Source organism: Phacochoerus africanus, chromosome 5 (assembly GCF_016906955.1).
Source record: "Phacochoerus africanus isolate WHEZ1 chromosome 5, ROS_Pafr_v1, whole genome shotgun sequence".
NCBI lineage: Eukaryota > Metazoa > Chordata > Mammalia > Artiodactyla > Suidae > Phacochoerus > Phacochoerus africanus.
Genome location: NC_062548.1, coordinates 118,431,180 through 118,451,238, shown reverse-complemented (window position 1 = coordinate 118,451,238; position 20,059 = coordinate 118,431,180). Strand labels below are relative to the sequence as shown.

At 58.3% G+C, this 20,059-nt stretch overlaps 1 protein-coding gene across 2 annotated transcripts in view; it reads right to left on the bottom strand.

Moving 5' to 3' along the window:
• The window catches only part of ADCY3 (adenylate cyclase 3), a 93,882-nt gene that overhangs the window by 20,842 nt on the left and 52,981 nt on the right, over window positions 1-20,059 (bottom strand). For both annotated transcript variants that reach the window (XM_047782515.1, XM_047782516.1), the window contains 4 exons: window positions 2,864-2,994; window positions 2,363-2,474; window positions 2,056-2,183; window positions 564-722 (listed from right to left, as the gene is read on the bottom strand). In XM_047782515.1, the coding sequence (XP_047638471.1) occupies window positions 564-722; window positions 2,056-2,183; window positions 2,363-2,474; window positions 2,864-2,994 (530 nt within the window). The remainder of the gene's footprint in view (window positions 1-563; window positions 723-2,055; window positions 2,184-2,362; window positions 2,475-2,863; window positions 2,995-20,059) is intronic.

Below are 20,059 nucleotides of genomic sequence, written 5' to 3'. Positions count from 1 at the left end.
TCCAGCATAAGGAATGTGAAGTCTGCTCTGAACACTAAGGCCACGAGGTCTGATTGTTACCCACCTTGGGTGATTCTCAGTTGCAACACCTGCTGTTGGGGGTAATAACCCATTTCTGGGGAGTCACCACGAGGGAGAGAACTGTGACCACGTCTAAGGGAAGCTCCCTGACCAGGCGGGGAGGGCTGCACTACAGGGCCCACCCCGCGCACCTGGCAGGCTCTGTAAAGAACTCAGGTAAGATGTCCAGGAGCTGTGGGTGGCTGCCCCAGAGCCCGGTATGGGGCCTGGCACTGGTGACGACGCCCTCTGGGGAGACTTGCACCCTGAAGGAGCTACGGCCCGGCCCCAGAGCCCCACAACGGGTAGGGGACAGACTCCTGCAGAGGCCAGGGCAGGGGAGGCCCAGAAGGCAGGCACTGGGGGAGGGACGCGGCTCCTGGGTGGGAAGGGCCCCTTCTCCGAGGCCCCTCGTCCCTGGTGGGCACATCTCTGAAGGATAGACGGGACGGTGCCCCCTTCCTCCGCCCACACCTGCCACCCGGGGAGGGAAGCACACCTACCCAGGGATACCACCTGCTTCCATCTTATTGGCCACGGTGACGTCGGTGGACCACACATCATACTGCCAGCGCTTCTGGCCCAGGACGCCCCCCAGCACGGTGCCCGTGTGCACCCCCACTCGCATGTCCACCCCGGTCTTCGTCTTCTCCCGCACGTACCTGCCGGGCACACATGAAGGAGGAGGGTCGGGCCTGCCTGCAGCAAGGGGGTCAGCCCGGACCCAACCCCCATCCAGGCGGAGGGGCCAGCTGGCCACCTCCAGCTCTGAGCCTGCATCTGAGTGGCCCACAGCTGGGGTTACAGCAGGCCTCGGCCCGAGCCCAGATCCAGCAACCACAGGCCCGTGTGACCAGTGATGCTGTCGGGGGTGGAGAAGGAGCAGGGACCTCTGCCCGAAGGAGCTCCTGCTGCCCTCTTCCAACCAGGCCCCGGGCCAGATGCCCCATGTGCAGAGCAGAACAGCCCTGGCCTGAGAACTCCAGGGGCGGCAAACACCAGTTTCAGACCCCTGCCTGCTGGTGGTGGGAGTGGAGCTAAAAGTCCCTAACCCTGAACTACGGCCCCGGGGCAGAGGCGCGTCTGCTTCTTTCCAGCCAGTCCTAGAAAGGGCTTTCCCTGGAAGATGGTAAAAACCCCAAAATACCCCCAGGAGGCAGTGACGAAGCACATGCCCAATTCCTGGACTCAGCAAGGAGCTTTGGGGTCTGATGACACCCAGGGCCCCTCCGAGGCCTTGAGTTGATGGGAGGGTCCCCTCCAGGGATCGCCAAGCCTAGGGGCGCAGTGACAGCCACGGGAAGAGCCGGGGAGGCAGAGGTCACCGTCCTCGCAGCTCACGGCGGTGCCCATGGGAGCTCTGGCCGGGAGCTCAGCAGCCCGGTTCCAGCCCCGTCCCTGTGGCCCAAACACCCTAGGACCTCAGCGGTCACTTGGACTTCCTGACCCAGAAGACGGGCATGGAGCGTTCAACCTGTGTGTCCCGGGTCATGAAGAGGAGACACGGATGGAAGGTACGGGGGCAACTTGGGAGGAAAATTAAGCAAATGCGAGGTGGCAGAATTTCATGATGAAGTTTTTTCAGCAGAGAAAAACAGCGTGGACTAAGGCTAGAAAAGCACCCCTGGGAGGCTGTGGAAGCTTTGCAGTTTCCCCCAGCAGTGAAAAGGAAAGCCCAGCACGACTGTCAGAGCCCAGACTGAGCCACCTACTGACCTCCCAACACCCACATCACAGCCCGACCACCCTCCCAACACCCACATCACAGCCCAACCAGCCCCCACAGCGCCCACATCACACTCTGACCAACCCCCACAACACCTGCATCACAGCCCGACCTGCTCCCCAACACCCACATCACATCCTCCCCAACCCTCCTCAGGGCCCGAGGGCTGTGCAGGGCCCACCAAGACAGATCAGGGAGGAAGGCTGGCTTCCCACACGGGTCCAGGGCTGGGGTCCACGCTCTGGGAGCCCCCTTCCCGCCCAACTTACGAGATGGCCTCCACCATGGCGAGCCCCATGAGGATGGAGCAGACGGCGTGGTCCTCCCGGTAGTCAGGCAGGCCACAGATGCAGTAGTAGCAGTCACCCAGGATCTTAATCCGCAGCTGGTGGTATTTCTGCAGGGGCAGGGTGTGGACCACGGTCCTGAGTCCCTCCTCGGCACGGAGGGGCACGCGGCACAGAAAGCAGGGGCAGCACGGGTGGGAGGAAGTCGTAGGGGCTGGGGGCGGGGGGACAGGCCCAGGCCAGGAAGGGGGCCCCGCCTGGAAAGTGGGGCTCGGGTCAGGATACTCACGGCTGCCAGCTTATCGAAGCGGGCAAAGAGCTCATTGAGCAGCTTCACGAGCTCCTGGGCGCTGCAGGCTGAAGACAGCTGGGTGAAGCCCACGATGTCGGCAAAGAGGATGCTGTGGGGGAGCAGGCCCAGGGCGGTGAGGCCCTGGACGGTGTGCCAGGCCCCACGCCGGCTCCACTGCCCGTGCCCGCTGCAGCCCTCAGGCAGCCAGGTCCTTGGCTCAAGCCCCAAAGCGGTGAGACCCTGGCACGGCCAGGGCGCATTCAGGGCTCTGGTGCTTCGCTTAGTCTGCACAGCAATGGGGCTTTCCTCATGGCCCGGCTCGGCTCCCCATCCGGCAGCAAGGCCGCTTTCGCCCGGCACTGAGGCTCACGCTGTGAGGGTGGCAGTGCTTCTAGTCCCCAGGGACGACTCTCAAACCCCACAGGGCTCAGCCAACCCCCCAAAAGCCCCAGCCCCGCCCATGCCTGTGCTCGGAGCCCGCGCCTGGGGCTGGCGCACCTGACGTTCTCATGGCGGTACATGTACATGGTGTTGAACTGCTGCTGGTCCTTCTGGCTCTCGTCTTTCTTCATGTCTTTCAGCATCTCATCGGCCACGTGCTTGGGCAGGATGGAGAGCATAAGGTTCTCCTGTGGGGGAGGAGACGGTGAGGGGGGCGGGCAGGGGCAGCTGTGGACCCTCGGGGAGGAAACGCTGTGATCCTGGTGACAGATGTCAGCCAGGAAAGGGGACCTTCCACGGAGGCTCAGGACCGGCCACTTCCTGCACTGGCAGGGCTCAGAAACAGTGAAGACACTCAGGCCTGGCCCCGTGCCCCTCGCCACAGGACGTGTGACACTGCCTCCCTGCACCCTTGAGGGCAGGCCTTTGTGTGACCCACCTCACCTCGCACAGGACCATCACGGGGGCCTCCAGACTCCACGAGATAAGACCTACAACAGGCTGGGTCCTATGCCAGGTGCCAGGCTGCAAAGACGAGCGAGCCCCTCCCCTGCAGGGCTGCGGGTCTAAGGGTGGTGCGCCCTCAGCGCAGTGGGAGAGGCACCGAGGCGGCACAGGGGGCCGAGTGCCAAGAGAAAAGGAAGGCAGGGCGTCCAAGGAGCCGGAGGGCAATCCAGGAGGGCTTCCTAGGAGCGAGGCTTGGCTGAGGCCTGCGGGCCGAGATGCCAAGGACGTCCCATCAGAGGGAGCCCTGTGCATAACCGCACCAGCTCCAGGCGGCAAGTGGGCTGCGTGGCCAGCAAACCGCCACCTGGGGGCCTAAGCCACCTGCTGCCTGTTTCACAAAGCAAGTCTCCTGGCCCCAGTTCACACGTTGTCTACAGCCATTTCCCTTCACAGCAGCAGAGGTGAGCAGCTGTGACAGAGACCACGTGGTCCACAAGGCTGCAAAAATGTACTAGCTGGCCCTTTCCAGAAAGTGAAGGGCCACCTGCGGCGGGCCAGGCACGGGGACGCCTTCCTGAGAGCTGGGGAACCTCGGCCCCTCAGAGGACCCCCTGCAGTGCTCCAGACAGAGCTGGGCCTGAGGAAGGGGGGGCTGGCAGCCCGAGGGCCCCAGACTCTCAGGAGGCGCCTATACGCGGGGTGATGGGCCTGGGCTTCTGGGTGGGCGATGCCGGCAACGGGATACTGGAAAAGGAGGGAGAGGGTGGGCGAGGTGGGAGTTTGGTCCCGGAGGTGCGGGGATGCCCTGCAGGTGGATGCCCAGGGGCTGGTGGGCTGAGCTTGCAGCTCCGAAGCCAGGGGTCAGACTGAGCAGCAGGGGACGCGAGAGAGAAGAGGCTGGGGACAGAGGGGGTGCCGGAGGGTGGGTGAGAGGAGGGAGAGACCCAGACAGCGGCGCCTTGTCAGGAGGGAACTGCCCTGTGCCCCCGGGGGTGGGGGAGGTGGTGATGGTGGTGCGGTGCCCAGGGAAGGGTGGCAGGGAGACGCTCAGAACCTCGGGCGGAGGCTGGTAGGATAGAAACTAGACAAGAGCAAGAAGACTGTGGCTAACAGCAAGGGGATGACTAAGCTGAGGCCCGCAGACAAGGCAGGGGGAAACAAAGTCAGCCTGGGAGCAGTGGGGGTGCAGCAGGAGGCAGAGGGAGCTGGGGGACAGAGAGGTGGCAGGAAGGTGCAGCCTTTGACCCCGAGGGTAGAGCAGTTCTGGGTGACCAGGCTGGAGCTGCAGGGTCAGCACTGGGTTGGGGGGGGGTGGCGGGCAGGGCTCACGGGCCCAGGAGGAGAGGCCGGAAAACCACTCCATGCTGCCTGTGTCCTCAGCACCTAGGGTCCTAACCAGAGATCACGGCGGCTGCATGAAACTGAGGCTGCAGGTCCCAAGCCTCAGCAGTGATGCCAGTCTGGCAGGTCCAGGGGTGGGGTCTCACCTCCCACCACAGGCCTGGACGGGGAGGGCCCTGCCCACTTGTGCTCAGGTGTCAGCCGGCCCTGAGGCCAGACACCCAGCTCTGAGGCAGGAGCCCCGAGCCATGGAGGTTGACTCTTCTGGGGGGGGTGCAGCCAAGAGGGCCCCCCAGAGTCTGGTGTTGTACCCAGGCCTCAGCCCCCACTAAGCCAGAGGGCTGGAGCCTGGGTCCCCTGAAGAAGACAGCTTGGCTTGGAGGGGGGGTGGCCCCTCCCTGCTCCCAGGCGGGTCTGCAGAGCCCCCACCTGCTCGCCCACCACACAGGGAGGTCCCCGTGTCCCATCTCTGTTTTCACAGGGAGAATCAATCCTCTTTCTTGCCGTGAACCCCTCCATCATAATGAGGAGAGCCCCCGTGGCCGGCATGTCCGGCACGGGCTCCAGCCCGAGGCCCGTCCAGTGGTTCCTCCTGTTACCCTCCCGCTTCCCCAGCAGTGTCTCCTCTGCTGCTGAGAACCTTGCAGACAGCACTGTTACAGCTCAGGAATGAGAAGCCAAAATAAGCCCAGTGCGCCCTGCCTGGCTCCACCTGAGCCCAGGAAGCAGCGACCAGGTCTCCCGGGCCCTGCAGCCAGGGCAGAGCAGGGGCTGAGGACTCGGGGCGCCTGGCGCGTGCAGGGCGGGGAGGCCCAGGCCAGGAGCTGTGCAGAACCAGCTGCTGTGGGAAAGTCCTCTGCTTGGGAAGATGAGCCCCTGGGAGGATTTTCAAGAAAAGCCAGAGACACGAGGTCCAGCCAGCTCTCGAGGGCAGCCTGGGGAAAGGGCGCCTGGGGTCCCCAGGGGGAGAAGGAGAGGCAGGGGACAGCAGTGAGGGCTGGGGCAAGAATCCCGGGGGTCCTGGACCACCCTGCGTGCAGCCCTGCTCCGCCTGGCTCAGACCCCAGCGCTGCCATCACTCGCTACAGGGCGCCAGCCCATCCCTAAACTTCCCTGGGCCCTGGTGTCCTCATCCATAAAACAGGAGGGTTGAGTGCCTCGTTACCAGAAAGCACTTAGAACAGTGTCTGCACATGGCAGATGCTCTAAATACTTTAGCTGTTCCTGTGTCACTCAATGCGAAGTGTCACTGAGGGCATTGGGACAGAAAGAGTTTCAGAGAGATGAGGTCTAAACATCCCCAAGGCTTTCAAACTGGCCCCGGGTTCAGAGATGACGAGTTCCAAGGGGACCTCAGGGTTAGCAGAAAGCCCTTCCGTCCCTGGCCAGGCCCTGTGAACACTGCCTGGTCCAGGCGGGGTGGTGAGCGGGCACAGAGAGGGGGCCCGCCTTCCAGGCGCATCTAAGCCTCTCGTCCTCCTTCGCTGACATGTCCATGGGGGGGGCGCCCGCGAGCCCAGGGAAGAGGCAGGCGTGGGAGCGGCGTGGAGGAGAGCCTGCCAGGCTGGGGAAGGGCAGACAGGGCACAGGACACCAAGGATCAGGAAAGTCGCAGGGCGGCGCTGCCCGGCCGCCTGCCTGCCACAAGCTCAGCAGCCACTGCCCACATGATCAGGCCTTTCCCCTCCCCTCCGACTCCTCTCTAGAACTCTGACCTCCCAGAAAAGCCGCTCTGGGCTCCCTGGGAACCTTGGGGACATCAGAGGCAGGTCAAATCCTGTGAGGTGCCCTGGGCCCCGATTTCCCCAGAAATAAGCCAGGACTCCATAGGGGTGGTGGCCCGCACTGCCCCCTCCCAGCAGGGCCTGGGCTGCAAGGCTGTCAACCTGGGCAGGACAAAGGCAGTGGCAGAAGCACACAGCAGTGTGGCCCTGACGCCCCAAGCCCAGGTGCCCTGAGGTCCACAGAGTGTGGAGCCTGTGAGCTGATCAGAAATTAGACAATCATTAAACGCCAACTTTTTGGCCACACCACGGCAAAAGTTCCTGGGCCACGGAATGAACCCAAACCACAGCAGTGACCTGAGCCCCAGGAGTGACCACGCTGGATCCTTAACCTGCTGAGCCATGAGGGAACCCCAAATGCCCATTTTTATTTTTATTTTTATTTTTAGGGCAGCACCGGTGCCCCTACGGATGTTTCCAGGCTAGAGGTGGAATCAGAGCTGCAGCTGCCGGCCTACGCCACAGCCACAGCCACATGGGATCTGAGTTGCACCTATGACCTATGCCACAGCTGGCAGCAATGCCACATCCTTAACCCACTGAGTGAGGCCAGAAATCGAACCTGCCACCTCATGGATCCTAGCTGAGTTCCTAACCCGCTGAGTCACAACTGGAACTCCTCAGTTTTTACAATAACAAAAAAGCAGCTGTGGGTGCAAGTTAAGGCTCCCAATTTACCCGTGTGGTTTATGGAAACCAACCACAGAGGGTTAAGCAGGCAGAGTCCACCTTAAGTCACTCGGATAAAACGGGGCTTAAATAAGAAGCAGGAGGAGGCAGAAGAAAGGACAATGTGAACCATGAGAAAAAATGCAACATGCAGCTGTCAATGGTCTCAACAGAAAAGAACATTCTAGTAGGCGGAGGGCAGAAGCAGGAAAGTGGCTAAGCGGGCAGTGAAGGAGGGGCTGCCCTCCCTGCCAGCTGCCCCCCAGGGCTGGGCCCTGTCGCAACCCCAGGACTTGCTAAGAGCCAGGCTCTGCTCCCGCTGCTCTCCCGTCCAACTTTCTACATCGGAACTTCACACCGGTGGACGGCTCCCTACCCACCTCCTTCTCCCTATGACACCCACCTGCCTTTCTGGTTCAGGTCCCCCCGATTTCCTCAGGGCCCCTCCCGGGTAGACGAGCTGGACTACTGGCTTTTCTCTGCACCCCTTCCTGCTTTGCTCCTCTCAGCATCACTCTCTCTGGAACATTCCTTCTCACCCAGCTGCCCCCTCTCCAGGGGCCCCAGGCCCTCTTCACTTACAGCCACTTTCCTGGGGCCTCTGTTGGTGCTGACCTTGTTGGCCCTTGTATTTCAGAGATTCTAAACCTATCCCCGGATCCCGGCCCCTTTTGAGAATGTGTGATGCTCGTGACAGATTTTCCAGAAAAAAAAATCTCATACATACATGAGATCCTGCATATCTAGTCTCAGAGTTTTGAGTAAAGACCCCAATGGCTCACACGTGTCCTTGGAGAAGGAAGGAGCTGGGATCCAGGTACGTTTGCCTGGCGGGTCCCACGGGGCACAGGGGTGGACAGCAGAGGGGCCACCCAGAGCCGCCACGGGGCCCAGAGCTGAGAGCAACGTGGGTTGGTCTCCTCAGCAGAGAGGCAGAGCCCGGGTTTCTTAAAACAGCAGTTGCTATATGTTTGGGGAGTCATAGGACTGTTCCAAGCCTCTGACCCACATTAATGGTTCCTCTGGGAGTTTACCCAACAGAAATAATCCAGAAGAAGTAAAAAGAGTTATGTGCTAGAAGAACCTCCTTGCAGCATCACTTACACTTGTGGAAAAAACTATAAGCAGTGCAAATGCCCAGAAAAATGGCTCATTAAATTGTGACACAGCCTCTGGATGGAAGATTATGCAACCTCAAAAATGACCTTGATGAAAAAATGTAACAAGAAAATGATAAGAGAGAAGAGCAAGACACCAAACTGTCTTCCTTGCTGGATAGACACGCATCTCCATAAAGGGACAAGGAAATATGCAAGAGAGACAAGGGGAACTTACTGTGGGAGGTGGAACTAAAGGGCGATGTGGAATGTTTTCCAAAATTGCTATATGCTTGTTATACTGCTGCTGCTGCTGCTTTTTAAAAGTATGTTTTAAACTGGACATAAACACAAAACTTCCTGTTTCCTCCAGCTGTGACCCTGACCCCAGCTGGTCTGCAACTACCCCAGTTTCCTTAAAAAGGACGATCCCCGCAAGGCCGGTGGGCTGGCTGCGGACTCCCAGGCCCGCTCGGCTCTCACCTGAGATGGGAGATGGGAGGTCAGGTGTGAATCGAGGGCGAGCCCACAGCCCAAGGCAGAGCCCCGCGACGGAACCCCGCGACGGAACCAGCACCCCGGGCTGGCTTCCCTCTGCAGTTCTCAGAAGCAAAGCGACTCACCAGGCACACGAACACCGACGACCAACATGAACGCTGTCCCTCTGCTCACACTAGAGCTCTCCCGTCTCCCCGTATTTCCACAAGTGTGCAGCAGTGGCTCCATTTTGCAGGTGCCTTAATCGAGGCATGGAGGGGCCAAGGGGTTTGTCCTGGTTCCTCTGATGGAGTGGCAGACCCGGAACCAGGACCAGGGCTCTCTGACCCATGGAACCGGTGGGGTTTTTCTTCTTCACCAAAGGATGTGCTTTTCACACACTCAACCTCTCACCTGCCTTGGCTGCGGTTCTGCTGGGATCGTGAAGAAAAGGAAGTGCCCAGATCTTATCTAGTAAGGACCTGACAATGCGGCTCTCCTGGGGGTGGGCCCCCATCCCTTCTGTGGGAGGGTGGCCCAGGCAGCAGAGCAAACCAGCTCTGGGCCCCAGGGAGAGCAGGCTGGGCTGGGGCAGCTGCTGGGACTTCTCCTGAAAGTCAGTGGGGAGGAGGAGGGAGTGATGGGTGACACGAGGGGAGGCTGGGCCCAGTCCTGGGCAGGCCGGAGGACCTCACCACCCTCTCCCCCACGGGCTGACGGGGGTTAGGGGGAGAGGGGCCACTGCGGCAAGGCTCTGCTTCTGTGACTGAGAGCGGCCTCTGGATATAACCAACAGAGAAGCCACCCCAAAGCTGCAAGAGAGGCTGGCTGCAGCAGTTCCAGAGGCCCACCAGGAGGGGGCGCCACCAGGCCTTCCCTATGGTGCACACACAGTGGTCTGCTGCCCAGACTGACCACAAAGAGCCCAACAGCACATGGTTGCCACGGAAAGCTTGGCATCACTCAACACTGTTACTGGAGGAGCAGAAACCTCTGGTGAGGCCCTTGATGGCTGGGCTCTGGGGAGTCCCCTGGTTCTGCAGAGTCCATCCCACAGGACCTGGGGCCTCATGACCCCAAGTCTGGCCTGAGGAACCACCTACACGGCATCACCTGCAGTCCACCCCAAGAGGCCCAAAGAGCTTCAGGCGACTGGCAACCACATCAAAGTTTGGAAGCATCACATTAGGAGCATTTGAGAAGGATTGGAAGGAAAAGAAACTGAGGGGAAAGGCCCAGCCGTGGTCAAGCAGGGCAGAGGGGGAGATGGGATTAAGATGGCAGAAGAGAAGGACTGGAGCTCAACTTCTCTCCTAAAACAACAAAATTCACAACTAAAGGCTGAGCAATCTTCACCCAAATGGACCGGAAACCTTAAAGATATCCTACTCCAGAAGACAAAGAGGAGGCCACATCGAGAGGTAGGAGGGGTGATTACACGATATATAAACAACCCCATACCTCCCGGGTGGGAAGCCCCACAGACTGGAAACTCACTGGTTCACAGAGACTCACCTACAGGAGTGAGAGTTCTGAGCCCCACATCAAACTCCCACGTGTGGGGATCTGGCACTGGGAGAAAGAGCCCCTGGAGCATCTGGCATTGAAGGCCAGTAGGGCTTGTGCACAGGAGCTCCACGGGACTGGGGGAAATGGAGACCCCATTCTTAAAAGGCACACACGGAATTTCACGTGCACTGGGTCCCAGGGCAAAGCAAAGTCGCCATAGGAATCTGAGTCAAACCTCACTGCAGTTCTTGGAGGACCTCCTAGGAAAAAGGGGTGAATGTGGCTTGTTGTGGGGGAAGGACATTGAAAGCAAAACTCTCGGGAATATTCAGCAGGCTGCCTTTCTCTGGAGGGGGCCGCTTTGGGAAAATCTGGCCTCACCTGTCAGTCAGGCTGAGAAGCCCCAGGGCAAACAACCACCCAGGTGGGATCACAACCCCGCCCCTCAGTCAACAGGCTCCCTAAAGACCCCTCAGGCACACAGCTGCCTCAGATCCCATCCAGAGACGAAGCCCCACCCACCAGAGGGATTAGAATCCGCTCCACCCACCAGGGGGCAGGCATCAGCCCCTCCCATCAGGAAGCCTACAGCAAGCCCCCATACCTTGGGACTTCAGCCCCAAGGGGGGCAGACACCAGAACTAAGAGAGGCTACAACTCTATTATCTGTAAAAAGCAGGGTGGAGGGGTTGACCAGTGCACCCAGGGCAAGATCCTGCTGCGAGGTCACTGCTGGAGACCCCCAAAGCCGCGTCCAAGCAGGAGGCAAAACCCTCAATCATCAGGACCTGGGGATGAGAAAGAAGCAATACACTTGAACCCCAGAGGACTGGTCAGCACTGAGATTCATGTTGAGGGGAAAAGGGCAATGAAGCTCTGGACTCAAACAGGATAGGGCGGTCCAGGCTCCTCTGAGATGCCAAAACCTGCAGCTCCGATTAGACCTCTAGCCTGGGAACCTCCATATGCTATGGCTGCGGCCCTAAAAAGCAAAACAAAACAGAAGAAGTAAATGTAATAATCTCTACTTAAGTCCCCAAAACCAACTTCAAGAGAACAGAACGAGGGAGGCACAGCGCCTCAACCCTGGGGGGAAAGTCGAGCCGTCTGAGATGCTATTAGATTGGAAATGAGTTCACCGCATAAAATGGTGCCTAAACCCGCCCCTTGGCCCTTGGCAGAAGTTAAGGTCCCGAAAGAGGAGGTGGACCCCCTCCCCAAGGTCAGCGAGGGACCACGAGGGGAGGGAGCCAGCGTCGGGGCCCCTGAGGGGCATCAGCCCAGAGAAGAGGGGGCTCTGCGGCCTCGCAGAGAATTCTTGAGGTCTGAGGGGCAGGGACGGGCTTGCTCTGGAGGCCCCATGGAGGGACACTGAGGGAAACAGACTGTTCCGGAGGAAGAATTTTCTGAGTCAAAACAGTTCAAATAAAGAAATGTGCTGCCCTGAGAGGCGGCGACCTCCCATCCCAAGGCCTCCGGCATCAGCGGCCAGGGACGCAGGCCTGGCCCAGAGGTCAGGGATTCGGCCGCACTGTGGGCCTCGGCGAGGCCCGGGGCGCTGGGACGGGGCTCCGCACACAGCAGGAGAGCGGGCGAACTGCCTCCAGCACTCTGCTCAGCCCTGCAAGGCCCTGGTGGTCACGCTAAAAGCATCCAGCATGAAGCAAGGCCCCGACCCCCTGGGAAAGGAACCAAATGAGGTCCAGAAAGAGGAAGTGGCCACTAGTTCTTGGGGTGGAGCAGACCCCTGCCTGGGTCCCGGGGAGAGGGCCCCAGGCCTGTCCCCACAGATGAACAGACCCGGGTGGGGTCAGGGGTCCTGGTCCCTGGAGCACAGCCTGCCGTGGTCCAGGGAGGGTGCTGGGCCGACTGGGCTGGGCTCTCCTCGTCTATGCTGATCTGCAGGAGCCCCACCTGGGAGGAACCCCAACAAGGCCCCTTATCCTTGGCACCGCCTCGGGACCCAGAAGGAGGCCAGCGCCACTCCCAGGGGCCCAAGCTGTCACCTCGGATTCTCTGATGAGGCATTCAGGAGTTAATTACCGCAGGGCGGCCAGCGGGGATTTGGGTAAATGAGCTTGGCTGATGAGAAGCTAAGTTTCTACAACATCCTTCTGAAAGGCGCGGAGGGGTGGAGACTGATTAAGTGGAGAGACTGACAGTGCTCAGGTGGCCAGGCCCGGTGTGTGTGCCTGTGCATGTGTGTGTGTGTGTGTGTGGTGTCCATGTGAAAATGGGTGAACTCTAAAGGATGCGTGTGTCCTTGGGTATGTCTCCTACATATGTGCTGTGTGCGTGCAGGAGGAGCTGCAGGAGGAAGGAGATGCAGGCTGGGCCCTGGCCTCTTAGCCCAGGGAGGTCAGCACCAGACCGCTTGTGCCTCCTTGATAAGAGACAAAGGACCACCACATCGTGTGAAATCCAGCGCCGCCGGCTGTACACAAGCCGAGCCGGCATTTAGACGAGGGGGCCCACATGCGCTGTCCCATCCGGAAGACACAGTCGTGACCTGGGTCACTCAAAGTCCCTCAAAGAGCAGTCACAGGCCCACTAGGCAATTCTCTGAGCTACAGGATGGGAAGGTCAAAGGTAAACGGCACTCCCAAGAGCTCAGATGGGCAGGGCCAGCAGGTCGCACGCCGACCCGTGTCACAGGGCAGCAGTGCTTCGCTGTCTTTAGCCAAAGGCTGTGAGAGCTCGGGGAGGAGAGGCTGCGTAACTCAAAAGCCAGCACACCTTTAAGCAAGACCTTCCAATGTGAAACACGCCAGCTCCCCCAGAGCCTCCCCAGGTAGACGGGCTCCGTAAGGAAGCAGGGCCCCATCGTGGTGCTGCAAAAGCCAGACTTGCCCCTCACCACAAGGCCCAGTCATCCCAAACAGCCCAGGAAAGACAGAGCCGGGGTCAGCCCGGAATCCGCATCCTGCAAAAGTGGGAGAGGGGACACAGAGCACATGGGTCTGCTGGTCACCTGCCTGGGCTCCTGTGCAGTCCCTAGAGACGGGGCGACTGCGGGACAAGTTGACCGCTGCCTCATGAGCTGGCCTTTTGGGTCCAAAGATAGCCACGCATGTGGTGTCTGGAGCCCTCACCACGAGAGGCTGGCGCAAAGCCGGGGGTCCCAAGAGGTTCGGTGAGTTAACGAGCTGTCAGCTAGGAGACAAGGCCCAAGGGGCAAGCCATCACCCCTAGAACAGCACAAACAGCGCTTTCTGCAGTCCTGGAAATGCTGTCGCCTGTGCTGTCTAAGGCAGTAGCCTCGCCAGCCACGTGGCGCTACCGAGCACGTGGAACGTGGCCCGTGCAGTGGAGGAACTGATTTTCAATTTTTCCTTCTCGCCACCTGTGGAGATCCCCGGCCAGAGATGAGATCCGAGTCACGGTGGTGACCTATGCTGCTGCTGTGGCAACACCGGATCCTTTAAATCCACTGTGTCAGGCCAGGGATCCAACCTGCGTCCTGGTGCTGCAGATCCCATTGCACCACAGCAGGAACTCCTAATTTTAAAATTTTAATTAATTTTAATTAATTTTAATTTAAATGGCCACGTATGGCTGGTGGCTACCACATCAGACAGTAGATCTCTACAACTCTACAGCAGCAAGAAAGTCCAGCTCGTGTGCCAATGCTGTGAGAGAAAGCAGCTGCCTGGAGCACTGTGTTGAGAAGGATGCTGAGGCCGCACGTGTGGTCAGTGGAAAAGCGTGTACAGTGTCTGCTGTGGAAGCACATACCACCTGCTTCCGTCCTGGCACGGGAAGCAGCGGCTTACCTCCGGGCTAAATCCTTAGAGCCATCACTGCCTTCCCAGCCTCCCATCTCCCATCCTACCTGGCAGTAAATCCTGTTGGCTCTGCCTTCGAAACAGTCGCAGAAGCCTCCTTTCCCCTCATCACCTCCATCCTGGTCCGGGCCACGATCCTCTCACCAACATTACTGCATAGCTTCTACCTGTTGTCTCTTCTCCACCAGCATCCAGACTGATCTGTTTCAAACCTGTAACCCTCAGAGTGCCCGTCGTGGCTCAGTGGTTAACAAATCCAACATGGAGTTGCGGGCTCGATCCCTGGCCTTGCCCACTGGGTTGAGGATCCGGCGTTGCCGTGAGCTGCGGTGTAGGTTGCAGACACGGCTCGGATCCCCCGTTGCTGTGGCTCTGGCGTAGGCCAGCGGCTACAGCTCCGATTGGACCCCTAGCCTGGGAACCTCCATGTGCTGCGGGAACGGCCCAAGAAATGGCAAAAAGACAAAAACAAACAAACAAACAAACCCCTATAACCCTCCGAGGTCTCCCATTTCCCTGTGGGGAGAAGCGAAGATCCTTATAAGGTCCTGTAGGATCCAGTTCCCAGCACTTCCCTGCCTCCTCACTTCCTACTTCTCGTCCCGTCACTTCTGCTCCACTGGCACTGGCCACCTTGACATCCTGTGAATGCACCTCAGGGCCTTTGCACTTACTGCTCATCTCTGCACCCTACGTGGCTCACACTCTCACTGCCTTCAGGCCTCTGCTCAACTCTCATCTCATCGGAAAGCCTTCTCCGGCCACGACAGTCACCTCTGGCATGTTCCCCGCTCCTTCCCCTGCTCGGCTTTCCTCCACCGCCCAGCCTGCCTCCTGAGACAGCAGATACGTGCGTGGGCCGTGTCTGTCTCCTCGACCAGAATCTGCTCTGTTCACAGCTGGAGCCCCAGTGCCTGGAAGCGGGCCTGAAATGTGTGTGGGATCCATGTCCTCTTATAGACACAATCGTATTCTGTTCCCATTTCACAGGCAAAGAGACTGCGGCTCAAAGGGCACAGGTAGCATGTGGCACCTAAGTGGCCCGGCCTGGACATGAGCGCCAGCCTCACTCTGCACCCCGTGTCGTCAGACTTCTCCACTTTCCAGGGCAAGCAGAAATACAAGTTTTATATAGAATGCCCAAATATTTAAGTATTAGAAATATTTGAAGCTCTGGACAGGTCCAACAAAACAGACACTGGCAGGCAGGATGGCATGAAGTAGGAGCCAGTGCCTCTGGGACTACTCACCTGCTTCCCCTGCTCAGATCTGGAAGAGAGGCCCTCATGGGGTGGGGGGCGGGGGGGTAACTTCCCTTCTGCGTGTGTCATGATGATTAAATGAGTGAATTTGGTAAAAATTCAGCCCAGGGCTTGGCACAAAGTAATTGTTTAAAAAAAAAAAAAAAGGAGTTCCCTGGTGGCTCAGCAGGTTAATGATCTGGCATGGTCACTGCTGTGACTCCAGTTGAACCTGTGGTACAGGTTCAATCCCTGGCCTAGGAACTTCCACATGCTGTGAGTGTGGCAAAAAAAAAAAAAAAGAGAGAGAGTGGATACCTGGTAGGTATGGCAGAGCTAAACAGATATGTTAAGAAAATTCAAAAAACAAACATTAAAAAAAATCTCCAAACTGCTGCTGAACGAAATTTCATTCTTACAGCCAGATAAAGGCAGGGACGCACCACAACCCTGACCACGCTGGACCCGGACAGTAGACGCTACGACTGTGTGCAGAGAAAACTGCTGCTGGAGGAGGCGGATGGGCCCGCGACCCTCCAGAGCTCAGCGGGGACCCAGCCTGGAGGCCACATGGCCCAGGCACAGGGCCGCCAGCAGCACTGTCAGCGCCCAACCCCCTTGACACAGCAAACGTCCCCCTGCTGCCAGCAGGGCCCTCCGCAGCCTCGGGACAACCTGTCCTCAGTGGGCTCACACTTGCATCATGTAACGTGGATTTGTTTTGCCACGTGCTGTTCTGGGAAATCCAAGAGGTGGGAGTTGGAACGGATGGGCACACATCCCTATTTCAGGCCATGGGACATCCACCTTCTGGCTTTTCTCAAACCAGGGGGCCTTCAAGACTAAAATAAAAACTAAAAGATACCCATGAGTGCTTCTGCAAAGAACTTAAGACAGTGAAGTATCTTTGGAGGCTGGTGTCGGGGCCTGTGGCTCCCGTCCAGTGGACGATGGGTCTGCCCTCCTGCAGCAGGTGCCTGTAACGGTGAGCAAGAAGCAGAGCTGCCCCGAGAGGGTGCGCTCCTCCCTCTCCCGTGGGTTCCCCAGGAGGCAGGTCCCCAGCCCAAGCTCGGCTGCCAGGACCACAGCGGGCACTCTGAGGGCTGACGCTAGAAGCCCACCCCCAGGCCAGGACCTAGGACACAGCGGGCTCCTCATTGTTCTCTCTGTCACCCTGACTCCCCTCTCCCCAACCAGCGGAGGCTGAGGTCACTCTATACCTTAGCCTCCCAGCGAAAGGTCTGGAAGGGAAACTGAAGTAGGCTTGAGCAGAGGGCAGAGACTTTCAGAAAGAGCCTATGCAAGCTCCAGGGCACCTGGGAGAGAAGTCCAACTCCCACGGAAAATGGGAGGTTTTCCCTCTGAGACCTGCTCCAGGGCAAGGTCACCCACCCAGGGAACAACACTGGCATGAAGAAACGCCACCCTGGTCAGAGGTGCGTGGCTTTGGGCTGAAGCAGGAGGAGAGGCAGAGGGAAGCAGCTGTCCCATCTGGCACGCCCTCTCCCCCCCACGCCACGTTCCTCAGGCACCGCCCAGCACGGGCAGCTGGCCCCTGGCCCCTCGGGGGCTGGAGGACAGGGGACGGTTTTGGTTTTCTGACCTGGAACCCTGCACAGGCGGCCCTGGGCTCTCCCCCAGACGCCCGGCTGCAGCTTCCTCCTCCGGGAGGGTGGGGACCAGGGGCAGCTCTCCTCCCTGAGGACCAGGCTGGTTCCCAAACTGAACTGGATCTGAGGGAAGGGCAGGCCCGCCTCGGCTGTGTCCCCATCGTCCCTCCCCGCTTCCGCCACATCCTCCTTCGACCACCTCTCACTGCCGGGGAAGTATTCTACGAATGTGATTCAAAAAGGCTCATAATTCTACAGTATGTACCTGGCGACAGGTGTGTGCTGGGTGGATTTCCAGGATGCCTGTTGTTGCCAGGTGGCAGTTGGGGCGCTTAGCAACCCTCAAGGTCCCCAACTAAACCCTGGAGTATGGTCACATGAGAATAAAGAAAAACAACTCCAACTCATTCCTCTGGGCCTCCTGCTCGACCCTAACAGGCCTGTGGAGCCAAGGGGAGGCTGGAGAGAGGCCTGACGGCCACCTGGGTGGCCGTGGCCACAGGTCAATGTCATGGGACCACCTAAGGCATCAGGTATGTGCCCCTGGCAGACCAGAGCCTCGTCTCTAGAGCCTTAAACCCACGAGGACCTCAGAGTGGTCGGGCCCCACCCCTCCTGGCAGAGGAGGGGACAAGGCAAACCACTGGAAGCCAAGACCCAACCCATCTTCGCATCAGCCAGGTGCTCCCATCTCGACCCGGCCTTCGACAAGCCGGGCCTGCCACCCTGGGATGAGGCAGAGGCAAGGCTGTGCACGAAGGCCCAGGGCTGCTGTACAGCTTCCTGGGTAGAGGCTGGGCCCACCCGCCGGGCACTGCCCTCACAGCGGGTGGCTGGCCAACTTCACAAAGGACAGTACCACCTCCTGGGTGACAGCAGCCAAGAGACGGAACCAGAGGATCCAGGGTAGGATCCCCACCCTGGCCTTGTCATCCAGCTGAGGGGGACGAGCCCAGAGAGCAGACTGCCCCCTGGAGGCCACATGGCCACTGCGCACACACAGTGCCCCCTCCAAGGCAGCTGAGAAAACAAGGTCAACACCCGCTGAGTTGACGAGATCAAGAGTGAGACCCGGGTGCCCCGAGAAGAAAATCTAAAAGGAGGCCTCCCAGCAAAGGATACACTGCTTTTTTGTTTGTTTGTTTCGTTTTTTTTTTTTACGGCTGCACCCTCAGCAGATGGAAGTTCTTAGGCTAGGGTCCAATCGGAGCTGTAGCCACCGGCCTGCACCACAGCCACAGCAACGCCAGATCCGAGCCGCATCTGCAACCTACACCACAGCTCCCGGCAGCACCAGGTCCTTAACCCACTGAGTGAGGCCAGGGTTCGAACCTGCACCCTCATGGATACTAGTCGGGTTTGTAACCTACTGAGCCGCAACAGGAACTCCTTTTTTGTAAATGAGGAATTTTTTAAAAAAGCCTTTTAAACACACATCAGTACGCACGTGGCCTGGTGTGGCACTGACCTCGAATGGCTCCTGAAACAGGAGCCACGGCCAAATCAGCTTGTTTCCTCTCCTAGTAGGACTTTCTGCAGCCCTTTCCAAAGTGTTTTTACATCTATTATCTCCTTTTAATTCTCATGAGGGGCCTTCACAGGAGGAAAGTGAAACAGGAGTGTGAGAAGCTCAGCTCCAAAGACACATCAGCTGACGTTGCCAGGATGCACGATCAGCCCAGAGCCCACGCCACTTGCAGCCTCAGCCCTGACGCCCGGGGAGGGAGCAACCTCTGTCCCGACTGGAACTGGTGACAGGGCCAGCGGTGCCAGCCAGCGCCCATCCTGCCTCTTGGTTCTGCCATCAGCCACTGTCCCCTGCACCGCAGCTAATAGGGCTTCCTGGGTTTTGGACTCATTTAAGCGTAACTTTGAGTAATTCCCAAATGACCCCATGACATGGTATTATTTTGAACCCCAATTTTTCATGAGTCTGAAGGGAACCCCAGAGAGACAGAACACCAACATCACCCAGTGAGAAGCTGGGAACGCCAGGTCGTGATGCCCCCAGAAGACACCGGGGTGAAAGCGTGGCGTGAGAATCTCAAGTTCAAGCTCACCGGTGGGGGCTTCCCCTCTGGTGTCAGGTCCTGGGGAGAGGAGAATGCACAGGACACCGGGCGTGTGCGGGATCTAGTCTTCTGTTCTTATGGCAGGGACAGGAGGCTGCTGCCCTGCGCTGTCCCAAAGCTCGCCAGGTGCCTCTCTGGTTTTCCAAATCAAGGGTGGTTCGGGGTTTTCTCTTGGAGTGAGGGAAAGGTTTCTGGACTTAGATGGAGATGGTGTTTGCACATGTGGATGCACTGCACTGTACGATAGGGCTACCTCCATATTATAGGGTTTTCACCTCAACAAAAAGGAAAAAGAAAAAATCCAGCAAGCCCGAAAGCCTTTCCTAGCCAAGAACCCAATTCAACAATTAACATGCTTATTAAAAAAAAAAAAAATTTGCTTCATTAGGGCCACACCTGCAGTATATAGAAGTTCCCAGGCTAGAGGTCAAATCGGAGCTAGAGCTGCCAGCTTACACCACAGCCACAGCCACGCAGGCTCCAAACCACACCTGCGACCTATATCACAGCTCATAGCAACACCAGATCCTTGACCCACTGAGTGAGGCCAGGGATCAAACCCACATCCTCATGAATACTAGTGGGGTTTGCTACAGCTAAGCCACAACAGGAACCCCCAGCTGGGGTTTTCAAATAGGTATCCTTGGAGCCGGCAAGATTCAAACACAAAGTATTTTCTAGATGAACAAAGACAACTTAGGGGTGTAAGTCAACTGTCCTTCATTGCTGGGAGGAGTGTAAACCAAAGGAGACAATTTGGTAATATTATTTTTGGCCATGCCTATGGAAGTTGCTCGGTCAGGGGCTGAACCTGGGCCACAGAAGCAACCCAAGCCACCGGATCCTTAACCAGCTGTACCACGAGGGAACTCCAAATTTGGTAATATTTATCAACCTTAAAAACACATGTGCCTGGTTCCTCAAAAGGTAAATACAGAACCACCATATGACCCAGCAACACCACTTCTGGGTTTAGACCCCCACAGACTTGGAAAGCAGGGACTCAAAATGATGCTTGCACACCAATAGAGCAAAGCAGCATCATTCACACTGGCTAAAAGGTGAAGCCCATCACCAAGTGACTAGATGAACAAAACATGTCACATACACTCGATGACATATTATTCAGCCTTAAAATGGAAGGAAATTTTTTTTTTGTTTGTCTTTTTTAGGGCCGCTCCTGAGGCATATGGAGGTTCCCAGGCTAGGGGTCGAATCGGA